This window comes from Pseudoliparis swirei, chromosome 19, assembly GCF_029220125.1.
Source record: "Pseudoliparis swirei isolate HS2019 ecotype Mariana Trench chromosome 19, NWPU_hadal_v1, whole genome shotgun sequence".
Classification (NCBI taxonomy): domain Eukaryota; kingdom Metazoa; phylum Chordata; class Actinopteri; order Perciformes; family Liparidae; genus Pseudoliparis; species Pseudoliparis swirei.
This window is the reverse complement of record NC_079406.1, coordinates 15,883,532-15,896,395: the sequence shown is the minus strand read 5'-3', so window position 1 is coordinate 15,896,395 and position 12,864 is coordinate 15,883,532. Positions and strand designations below refer to the sequence as shown.

The 12,864-nt window shown below is 40.9% G+C and overlaps 1 protein-coding gene across 1 annotated transcript in view; it reads left to right on the top strand.

Annotated features, from left to right (window-relative positions):
* Window positions 1–1,071: 1,071 nt before the first annotated feature.
* Window positions 1,072–12,864, top strand: part of slc43a1a (solute carrier family 43 member 1a) — a 32,362-nt gene continuing 20,569 nt past the window's right edge. Inside the window, exons 1-2 of the mRNA XM_056440245.1 lie at window positions 1,072–1,186; window positions 11,976–12,139. Of these exons, the coding sequence (XP_056296220.1) occupies window positions 11,986–12,139 (154 nt within the window). The 5' untranslated portion in view covers window positions 1,072–1,186; window positions 11,976–11,985. The remainder of the gene's footprint in view (window positions 1,187–11,975; window positions 12,140–12,864) is intronic.

Here is a 12,864-nt window from a genome sequence, read left to right as displayed (position 1 = left end):
TCTGTGAAGTATTTTATATTGTATTAATTGTAAATTTGTATTTTTGGTCATAAAATATATATTAGTACAGATTTTGGTCCAGAAGTCGGCATCAGGAGTGATAGCTAAGTCAAATTAAAAAAAAATATTAAAGGCGCACCTCAGTACATTAACCACCTGACGTTTTCATTGCCTTTGTAGTCATCTGATCCTTCTTTGTTTAAATTACGACTGCACTGCACAATATACATCCTAGTCCTCCTGCACTGCACGAGGTATCTGACTGTACTATTTACTTCTTTGATTATACGATTACTTTTTTCAACTGTTTGTTTCACGTCATGTTTTACACGTTTTGTATGTATTAGATTTTGTCCTTTCTTGTATTTGCAGTGGTGGAAAATAACTAAGTACTGCACTTAAGTACAGTTTTAAAGTACTTGGACTTTACTTGAGTATTTCCATGTTATGCTCTTCTACACTTCCATTTCACTGCAGTTCAGAAGTCTTTATTGATATGCGAGGACAGATATAGAATATCAAGTACTTAAATTAGCCCCACCAAACTGCAACTTTGAAATAATGCATTAAAAATGATAATTTGATAATGGGCCATTCTGCATGACAAGTACTTTTACTCATAGTATATTCTGATACAAATATCTGCTTACTTAAGAGTTTTAATGGAGGCCTTTTACTTGTAACTGAGTGTTTCTACAGTGTGGTATTGCTACTTTTACTCAAATAAAAGATCTGATAATTCTTCCACCAGTGCCTTCTTTTTAAAATATGTATATGAAATATTGCAGCTAGACGTTAGTTTTTTATTAATAATACATTTTAAGTCATCATCAAGCGTTTTATTTGCAGGCTCCATTCAGAGAAATGGCATCGAGTTGAGTGAGGACGTTTGTCCTGTGAGGTGGTGACTTCTCTCCACCCATAGAAAGAGGGAGGGAATTAGAAGTCAAATTGGGGGGAAAGGAGGGGGAGTCTGTGATGAAACCAGAGAAAGAAGAGAAGCGTGGACACTCACAAGGACTAGCAGGAAACCCACGCGAGAGAGAAAGGAAGCAGGGAGAGGAACAGGTTTGGTTCAGGGGGTTCCTCAGTCAACAAGAAGAGATATTTGTAAATTCTGAACTTTTTTTTGACTCAGTGAGCAACAAAGGCATTTTTTTTCCTCTCTGAAAGACGCCCAACTGAAGTAAGTACATGGGTTTTTCACGACGTGGCTACCGTAGGTTAGTGCGCGCCGGGTAACCGCAATAACGCGTAAAGTGGCGGCATGAAGCGGGACGAGCCGGCTCAGAGACTCACACGTGGCATGGAACTGAAACGTCTCCGTTACAGACAAAAGGCTCTCTAGGCAGTCTGTATTCATTAGGCCTGCGAATATGTGTAGTGGGGAATTTTTTTAACGTGTTGGTCGTTCACACAGAGAGGGAGAAAGAGTCGAGAGAAGCCTCAACATGCGAGTAATATGGTGAGGGGCTGTGTGGAAGTGACCATTCAAATGACTCCTCACGCTGTAGCAGAAGTTTATTTGTTTATCTTTCTTTGAATGGTAAACTCCCAAATTTGGTCCCAGGGCTAATTTACAAGATAAGATTATATATATAATGTGTGTGTCTATATATATATAGAGACACACTAGAAACACGCACACACACACACAGATATACTTATGAATATACACACAAATATATATATACATATGTACATATATATATATACTTATGAATATGCACACACATATATATACATATGTACATATATATATACATATACTTATGTATACTAGACACATGTCTTATTACACTCCCATGTAATTGCTATTAACATATGCAGTGGTTGCAGACAAATTAATAATACATTAATAACATAGCCTCTGTTGCCTTATTCATTTTACGATTAATCATTAAAAAAATAACTTAAAAGAGTGCAAAGGTGGTTACACATTATTTTGTCGAGAGAAACCTCAACATGCGAGTAATATACTGAAGGGCTGTGTGGGAAGTGACAATTAAAATGACTCCTCATTCTGTTGCATAAGTTCATTTGTTCATCTATCTTTGAATGGTAAACTCCCAAATTGTGTCCTATATATATATATATATATATATATATATATATATATAGGTATATAGAGGTACTTTGTGCAAAGGTGGTAATACATTATTAATACAAGTTTTTTTGTTTGTTATTGATTCAATATCTTATAACTAGTAAAAATTATGTCCATCAAATTATTTTCTCTGAACCCAAGGTCACATCTTTTTTTGACCTTCAGTCCAAAACCCAAACAGGTTAAATTAACAGTGAAGGTTCCGGTTATGACGTGGACGTGAGTAGTCGCAGAGCCCATGTGCTCCGGCAAAATATATCATATATAAATGTAAACCCGTTCGTTTGAGTTTGCAAAAAGTCTTAGTCGAGTGATATAAGTGCACGATATAAGGAGGATCCAAAATGAAGCAAAGTAAAACAAGTTCAAGAGGTAAAGAGAGGAAGAAAGACGGCGAGTTGGAGTTGACACATGGACTAGCGGAAGCTACAGAAGACCAAGCTAGAGACGATTCAATCCTAGCAGCTATTCACGCTCTTCGAAAAGACTTCTCGGCCCAGCTCAAAGAAGTTATCACCTCAAATCACGAGATCAAAGAAGCCTTAGAGTCATTCTCCGCAAGACTAGGTGGAGCAGAATCCCGTATAAGTTCATGGAGGACCAACTGAACAACTTAGCTAGCGTCTCTGCAACCACTCAAAGAAAGATGCTAGCACTCGCCAGATCAGTGGAGACCATGGAAAACCGGCAGCGCCGCCTGAACGTGAGACTGGTGGGCCTGCCAGAAAACGCAGAGGGAGGTGACCTGGTGTCCTTCCTCAACAGGTGGTTACCCGACCTCCTTGGTAAAGACAATTTACTGACGCCACCTTCCATCGACCAAGCCTTCAGACTTCCAAAAGCAGCCACAGCTAACGCTAAAGCTAACAAGCCAAACCTTAAACCTCTTCCTCGGGCGATTCTCGTGAAATTCCGCTGGCTGGCCGACAGAGACCGGGTGATGAATGCTGCTCGCAAGAAGAAAACGCTGCAGTTCGAGGAGAATCGTGTGATGTTGTTTCCAGACCTTTCCGCGGAGATTCAGCAGCAGAGGAGAATGTTCGACGGCGTGAAAACCCGACTGCATAAACTGGATATTGAGTTTGGATTACAGTTCCCAGCAAAGATGAGAATCTACCACAAGGGTAAAATGCTTATGTTTCTTACTCCATCAGATGTGGAGGTCTTCATCTGCGAGATCGAGACAGCGCGGTCTCAGACGGAACGGGACGGTGACGTGAGTGAGTCCGGCTAGATTTCGCTAGCTCGCTTGGATCCAAAACGGATGAAAGATAGACTAAGCTTGTTTGGATAAGAGTGTCGTATCACATTGGCTGTGTTATTGCTGGCCCTTGGTTTGATAGTAGCAATACGTTTTGTTTCATTTTACATAATGTCACGGGTCAGTAATCGTACATACATGGGTTTACATTTTTTTATTTTATTATATACTTAAAATGTTTGCCGGACGTGGGTGCTGCCCATTTGTGTTCAATGGTTTGTAGTTGCTCCTTACTTAAGGATCAATGCAAGTTGTCCGGAATTTCAGTGTATTGCAGGAGGGTGAGTGGGGGCTGTGCAATTTGGGGGCGCAGGGATTTAGGAGAGCTCCTTCTCTGTTCTAGAGAGGGGGCGTTTGTTACTGTTTTTTCGTTTTTTTCTTTTCTTTATTTTTCATGTTTTGATGGCACACTGGTCTCCAAGGGTATAAGAGAAGTTGTAGATATAACGGTAATATTACTTAGACTGGGTTATGAGTAATGCTCCTTATCTCAATATTATTTCATGGAATGTCAGAGGTATGAGAAAATTGGTTAAAATTAAGCAAATACTGTCCAGAATTAAACATCTCCAAGCAAAAGTCATATTTCTCCAAGAGACTCATTTAGTATCCGATGAGATTGTACGTATAAGGAGAAGATGGCCTGGGCAAATTCTAGCTTCCTGCTGCTCCTCACAGGCAAGAGGAGTAGCAATCCTTATCCACAAATCAGTCCCCTTTAGGGTTCACAAGCTTCTCCAGGATCCTGCTGGTAGATTTGTGGTGGTTGGGGGAACTCTTTTGAATCAAGAAATCATTTTGGTAAACGTGTATGGGCCCAACAATGACGATTCTACATTCTTTAGTAATCTCTTTATGACCGTTTCATCTTTTCGAGGTGAAATAATAATGGGTGGAGATTTTAATTGTGCTCCTAACCCCCTCCTAGACCGTTCATCAAGGAATGACTGCTCCCATACAAATACCCGAAAGGTGATAGGCCACTTTATGTCAGAGCTGCATCTTTGCGATATCTGGAGAATTAGAAATCCCACCACACTAGAATATTCGTGCCACTCAAAAACACACAAAACACAATCCCGCATAGATTATTTTTTAATCTCTGAGACTGGTGGCCAATATACAGGACTGTGGGCACAAAGGCATAGTTATTTCAGATCATGCCCTACTGTTTTTGCATTACCGCCTTACTCCACATCCCAGGGGCCAAACAGTGTGGAGGCTTAGCCCGAGATGGCTCCATGATCAGAAGTTTCTAAACACGGTGGAAAGAAATATCGAGCTTTTCTTTGCTACAAATACAGACGAAACCTCAGCATCCATTAGATGGGAAGCCTTCAAAGCCTATATTAGAGGTGTGATGATCTCTTATACTAGTAACATTGCAAATAAGACGCATCTCCTTATGACTGAACTTGAGCGAGATATTAAAGACCTAGAAAGGGAGCTCTCGGTGAATAATACACCGGAGAATTTACAGAGGCTCTCAGAAGTAAGGGCTAAATATAATGAGATTACAGCAAGTAAGGCCTTAAACAGTATCACTCGGTTAAAGCAGACTTACTATGATCAGGGAGAATCATCGGGCAAATTACTAGCATGGCGGATTAAAACACTGCAAAATGAAAGAGCTATCACCGAGATTGAAACTGAAAGCGGGACAACAACTAATCCGACAGAAATTAACAGAACCTTTCAAAAATATTATATAAACCTTTATACGTCAGAGACTCCGGATACTAATGATGACCTTGCCTCCTTTTTGGATCAGCTTTCCATTCCAACCTTAGAGGAGATGGTAAAAGAGAAGCTAGACTCTCCCATTAAAAAGGAGGAACTGTTTGAAGCGCTGTCCCATATGAACGGAGGAAAAGCATCAGGTCCTTCTGGACTACCCATTGACATCTACAAGCGCTTTGGGGAGAAGCTTGTGCCACCACTCTTCGATATGTTAGTTGAATCAATTGAAGCTGAACATTTACCGCCCTCCCTATCCAATGCCTTAATAACACTGATTTTAAAGCCAGATAAACCCCACATAAAATGTGGTTCATATCGTCCTATTTCACTAATAAATTCAGATGCTAAGATTATAGCAAAGGTGTTTGCGAGACGTCTTGAAAACCATCTTCCGTCTCTGATTGCCTCTGACCAAAATGGTTTCATAAAGGGTCGTCAAGGTTTCCATAATATTCGAAGACTACTAAATATTATAGATGTGAGGAAGGAAAGCCCAGACACAGCAATAGTCTCCCTGGATGCCGAAAAAGCATTTGACAGAGTGGAACACAATTATCTTTTTGAAGTGCTTCGGAGGTTTGGGTTTGGTGAATACATCTGTAAGTGCGTGAAAATGCTATATCACACCCCAAGTGCATCAGTCATGACGAACTTTGTAACCTCCCAACCCTTCAAACTCCAACGAGGGACCAGACAGGGGTGCCCCCTTTCGCCCCTTCTGTTTGCATTAGCAATCGAGCCACTTGCAATAGCAATTAGACAAAACAGCAGTATAACGGGTATCAGAATAGGGAATGTGGAGAATAAAATAGGACTATTCACCGACGACATAGTTTTATTCCTTACTTAACTAAAGAGCTCCATTCCAAATCTCCTTAGATTAATAAATACTTATGGATCAATTTCAGGATATAAACTGAATGAGTCTAAGTCAAATATCCTCTTTCTTAAACAATCAGAGAGAAGTTGCCCCCCAATACAAACAACATTTAAGAATACATCCAGTTTTACTTATTTGGGGATCAAAATTACTCATTCAACAGAGGACCTTGTATCCACTAACTATAGCCCAGTGATATCAGGAGTAACTAATCTTATTAACAGATGGACAACAATGCCGATTTCAATGATTGGCAGGATTAATATCCTCAAAATGAATGTCCTACCCAAATTTCTTTACCTATTCCAATGTATACCACTTCCACCTCCAACAAACTTCTTCCCAAATATGACTAAAATCTTCAGAAATTTCATTTGGAGTAACAGACGAGCAAGATTACGCCTCTCTCTACTATACCTGCCATATGACAGGGGCGGGTTGAACCTTCCCAACCTCAAATGGTACTACTGGGCATGCCAGCTTTGGACAACCTCCTTCTGGTTCAGATCCAGTTCATCACTCGCATGGGTGGCCATGGAAAGAGAGACTTCATCCAACATACCTCTTCATATGTATCTATACTCAGATAAGCCAGATAAACTAAAGAAATTCACAGGTAACCCATTTGTTTCCAACTCCATTCGTTCTTGGCATGAAGTTCATAAATACCTAAAGGTTCCCCTAAATCTATCGCAGTTCACACCCATTTGGGGAAACAACTATTTTCATCCAGGGGCTAAAGACAAGGGATTTAAACTATGGGCAGACAAAGGTATTGGCCAAATAGCAGATCTCTTTCAGGAGGGTGTTCTCATGTCATTTGAAGATATTCGAAAACAATTTGACATACCTGCTAAACATTTCTTCAAATACCTACAAGTCAGAGACTTCATATATAAGACCCAAAAGAAGCTCTCAATACCTGACCTCTCAGCAGTATAAAACATTATGGTAAGACCTCACCAGAGAAGACTTATTTCCATCTTTTATAAGATCTTGTCAGCTGGGTCTCCAGAGACATCAGAGGACAAGAGACTTGCCTGGTGCGCAGACATAGGGGAGGAGATAACGGAGTCGGAATGGCAAAATATTTGTACCCAATCACAAACACAAACGTCTAATTCAGGTTTCAGACTGTTACAGTACAAATGGTCCATGAGGCTGTACATCACTCCAGAGCTTTTGAACCGTTTCAATGTTAATATTCCTGATGTATGTATTAAATGTGAAACACATAGGGGGACACTTTTCCATTGTTTATGGTCCTGTTCAAAAGTACAGGAATTTTGGAGGATGGCTGTGGAGACACTCTCAAATGCAACAAAGGTGGTTCTCCCTATGTGCCCAAGAATGTGTGTTTTGGGACTCATACCAAAGGACATTAACCTCAGCAGAGCTAACATAAAGATGGTTATCCTATGCCTACTACAAGCCAGACGGACTATTGCAAAATGTTGGAAATCTATACAGAAGCCGACTACCAAAGGCTGGTTAGAGGACATTGTACAAGTTATAGCCATGGAAAAATAACATACTCACTGAAAGGAAAATATGCACAGTTTGAAGAGATGTGGACTTCCTTCTTGGACTTTGTAAAGGGCCCCCAATTTATTAGGGCTCTAAAGTGACCTTACAGTCATGACCCATGTACAATCTCTGAGCAACCCACTGTCTAAATACCCCTCACAAATGTACCAATGAGTGTGCCATCCAGTATGGAGTGTCATTTTATATAATTTATTTAATTTTTTATCATTTGTATTTTTATTTTGTTATTGTCTGGTAACATGTTTCATATGTTTACTGTATTTGTAACTTGTTCCTCCTTTTAGGAGAAAAAAAAAGAAAAACCAAATAAACACATTTTGAAAAAAAAAAAATTACCAGTGATACAATCAGCGAAAAGCAACAACTGCTAACATTTGAGAAAGTTGAACTGTTTGTTTGCCTCTAATTGTGCATCTCACATGAATTCATTAATCAATTAATAGAACCGTTAGCAACACATTTTCTGATCAATGAATCATTGCATTACTTCATTGAGTCAAATTTCCTGTATGTTCAACGTAGATGACAAATAAACAATCTGATCGTGATTCTGAATATCACTATAAATAACTATTCACTACACGCCTCTTGAGTCCTTCACTATCACCTGTAGGCACATGTGCTATAGGCTGGATGGGATCAAGGCGTTATCTCACACTTTTGGGGTTCTTTATTATCAAAATTCCGACGTTTTGAACAGCACTTAAACGCAGCAGCAGATTTGCTGCGGGACGGGCCTTTCCAGCGGACGCCGGGCTGAGGTCATGCCCGCGGAGAGACAGCTGCTCGTCGGCTGGGCAGCCTCGGGGGTTGCGTTTTTGGACTCCTCGGGGAACAGAGGCTCCTAGAGTGCGTGGTTTATTTTCTTGGAAACTTGTGAGGATAAAGAGTTTGCCCTGCGGTCCTTTATGTCCGGCAGAGGTTGATAAACACGGCTGGTCAAGGTCAGAAACATCCCCGCGGGGAAACAAGAGCAGGGCTGGATGGGAGCATCAACAGAAAGACTTGAAAGGAAGCAGCACATGTGATGATTGAAATATGTCATGGCCGACTCACATTGTAATACGGAAGCAGCAGATGGCTTTTCTGTGACATGATACTCTAAGATGTGATATAATCGCCTCCACTATGAATACCAAAACTTTACATGGCGATAACCGTGGAGTTGTGGCAACATTGCATCAGCTGATGATGCTCAGGTATTTCAGGAAGCATATTCCTTCTATGGTGTTCGGCTCAGTGCGCACTTCACCTGCCCCAAACTTCACAGGGTTACGAGACGGGCTCACAACTACCTGCCAAGCCAAAAGAGTCTGTGCCGTTTGGTGTTTCGGCTTGTCTGACTGTCTCGTGTGTTTTAACGTTGCCGCCTCGCAACAACGGAGCACCCGTTTGACAACGTGCCGTTTCCAATTAACCGCCGCTGCACTTGGCTGGAAACAGAGATAAAGAATGTGTGGTAACCAGAGATGGAGGCAGCAGATCAAATGCTTGAGATGACCTGACATTGCTTGTGTGTCTTGCGTCAGTCCACGTGCTCATATGACCTGATACCAAGTACACACTGAGGAGCAACTGACACTTCTGTTCCCAGAGCTTTCTTTACGACACCATTTGACTTTGTGTTGCATTTAGAACCTTGTCTGCCGAACAATGAGTGAGCATGTTGCAGCGCTGTAAATCCAATCCATGTGACGGCCGCCTCTATACTTAAGCCTTCAATAGACTGTCTGTTCATGTTTAAAAGACTCGTCTGTGGGTCCGTTTTGCCGGATTAACACAAAATCAAACAATTAGGGGTACACAATGCTGCGCCTATAAGTGTGTTTGTCATGGAGAGGTTTACTGCTGCTCAAAGGGACGCACAGCTGGCACTACACTGCATTCGCAGTTTAATGAAAATGCCGATGTTGTGGCTTTTGGGCCCACTATGCTATTCTGACTCTGTTACCTTTAAATATATTACACCTTTTAAAGTCATAGTGTTTAAACACTTATTAATAAATTAAAGTTAATTACTGCACAGTTAAGATTAGAGCTTCAATCCGGGTGTCAGCATCAGTTCACTGCACCGTTAGAATCTTATTGCAACATCGTTGTTATTTCTGAACGCGTGGGCCTTTTGATGGTGTCGTGAGCAGCAGTCGCTCGCTGAGTAATCAAACACTCATAGTTAAATGCTCTTCGCACTGACAGAAAAATAGGTTCCACTTTTAATTTGTGTGGAAGTTTACAAGTACCGTAATGGTTATGTATTAACAGCAACAGTTCACTAATATTCTGTGAGTCATTACGGAGACTCAGACCTTGAGATAATTAGAGATATGAGAGGGTTAATGATGGTGTCAGGTGCTTTTTACGAAATGTAATATTAAGCGTCTCTGTGATTCAATACAGAATCTGAAGAGGAAAATGTCCTACTGTCAACGGGATGTGAGGAAGACAGACACTGGGCGAAAACTAGTCTCAGAATCATATTTATCTTAGCAATAATGAGATGGATTTACATTAGAGCTGCAAAGATTAGTCAATTCAACAGTTGATCAACAGAAAAGTATATTATGCGACTATTTCAATAATAAAATCCTTGTTGAAGTCATTTCTCAGCACAGGTGTCAACAGGTGGGCAGTGCCAGCTTCTTCATGTGAACATGAGCTGCTCTACTTAGTCTTACATTGCAGTCAATTTAATATTTTGTCGTTTTGGACTGTTGGTCGGACCTAAACAAGACATTTAATAAAGTCACATTGGGCTTGGGTGTTGTGATGGTCATTTTTCACATTCTTCTAATGTTTTGTCGGCAAGATAATTTAAGGAGAAGATTAAATGACTATAACAACTATCATTACATGTCCTTATCTGTTAGTCTGCCCGTTGATTTAATTGACAGGTTAATTGTGGATTTGACATTTACTAGACTGAGTGAATCAGCGCTGTCTCACTCTGTCGCCTCATTGTTGGGAGTTGGGGAGTTGAGTGTGTGTGTGTGCTGAAGGGGTTTTCAGCATGGGGTGTCAGTTACATAGAAATCCCCCTTTTCAAACTTTCTTTCCAGCACAAAGGCAGTTCAGTGGACTCTGGCTAATCGCATTACATGAACGCCTCACCAGCACATACGCAGACTCACGGACACACGCAGAGCCAAATCTGTCCCATTAGATCCTCTCGTCTTCTCCCATTCAAACGCACACTCACAAGCCGAAGAGGTGCCCTCATTAGAGCTACTGAAAGGGTTTCCTGTTGGAGGCCTCGACTTGTTGCCAGATTTGTGTGTGTGTGTGTGTGTGTGTGTATGTGTGTGTGTGTGCGTGATCCTGTCAGAGCGGTCATGACGGATTCCTGGTCACTAATATCCCAGGTTACATTGACCAATGACCTGTCTTGTGTGTGTGTGTGTTTGTGTGTGTATGGCTACTTTCCAGGTGTAAGAAAGTAAGTAAGTAATTTATTTTCCATAAGTACATACATAACGTGTACATACTGACAGATATTAACAACAGAAAAAATGTACGAATGGAGGACCGTCCAAAGACCGAGGTTTGTAGGCTCCTCTGAGATGAGGAGTTGGACGGCCCCTCCCCTAACCCTTTAACCCCCCCCCCCCTCCCAACTACTACAGGCACACAGACAGTACACACACATATGGATGAAAACATAAAATGTCGTACAAGCAACAACAACAACAAAACCAGAACATGAAAAAGAAAAAGAAAACCAAAAGAAAAAAACAAAAGAAAAAGAAAATGCTGGTCATGACTAACCCCGACTCTTTTTGGCCAGTCATGTGAAAAGTATTCTAGTAGCGTTGGTGTTGTTTGATTACATGAAAGTTGTATCATCCCTCACCTTTAACCTATTAAACCCTCGAACACTCTGTGGAAAGACTCCATTAATCTGACTTTCAGATGGAAATGTCGCCCTTTAAGATGCTATTCCTGTTTCCAGAACAAAAGCAGTCACATCGAGCACTCAGCATTGTTTCTCCGGTCAACATCAGGGGTTAAATATTGGCTCTGTCGACAGCACAGTGGGAGGATATCTGAAGACAATGCAGTGCAAGGTGTCAGGTACCCAGCTGGGATTTACAAAACAATGAGTGGTCGGAAGGGTTCATTAAGCAAAAATGTCCTCGAGGGGCTCCATTAGGTCTCCCCAGTGAAGTGAACGTAATGAAACATCACAGATGTTTAGTCAATCAAAAGAAAGAAAATTCTCTTTAAAAAAAACGTTGCTCTATTCTGGCTTTTAACGGGCATTGCATTGACGGTGAAGTTATTAGACATGCTGTGGTATTACGTTACATCACATGTCATTTAGCAGACGCTTTTATCCAAAGCGACTTACAATAAGTGGCAGTTACCCACTTACATGGCCCTATATCTCAAAATGCGTCTCCAATCAAATGTTCCCTCCCTTTCTTGCCTCTCCCGCTACACAGAGCAGCAGCGATGGCGCCCTCTCTCATCCAGGCCTACCGGAGGCGCTGGTGGATGGCGGTGACAGCGGTGCTTGAAAATCTGCTGTGCTCGGCGGTGCTGCTGGGGTGGGGCTCCCTGCTCATCATGCTGAAAAGGGAAGGCTTCTACTCCCACCTGTGCACAGGTACAATCAGCAGCCAGCCACTTGACCCTGATATGTGTTTGTGTTGTTTGTTTCCTCATCACAGCCCCAAGTGTAACATTGTATTATCACCGTGACACTTTATTATGTCTTGTAACGTTTATGAGAATTGTCTTGAAATAGGATTTAAACTGATGACATATGTCAGGCATCTTATACAGCTACAAAATGATACAGAGGGTATCTATGTTCTCTATATCTATGATCAGTGCCCGTTGACGGTCATTTCTTTGCAGCCATAAGATCTCAAAAACTAAATTGGTCAATTTCACTTGGAGGAGTTTTGCAACAATTTGTTTTCCTGGGGTCTAATTGACCTGAAACCCAAAGGATTAAATGGATATTTAAAGATAAAAAACACAAGATGTTGCTAGATTTAGTGTAACTTCTGAGCTTTATGCATATGTCTGAATTTTATTAAACGTGCCTAGTATATGTGGAAAAGCACAAGTTTACTCCAACTGTATTTGTATATTGTTTCCCTATATTCATACCAAAAGACAACATATGTATTTAAACAAAAGTTTAGTTTGCAACCATCATTACTATGTCTTACACACACTGTATTGAGGGTCTGTAATCCTAAATATTGAGGTAATTATGAATTGATTAATTGATTGCATCAGATTGCATTTGTCTTCCAGTTGTGACCAATTATCTTAAGAGGCATGAAAGATAATTTAAAGATAAGAGATAGTCTTAAACAT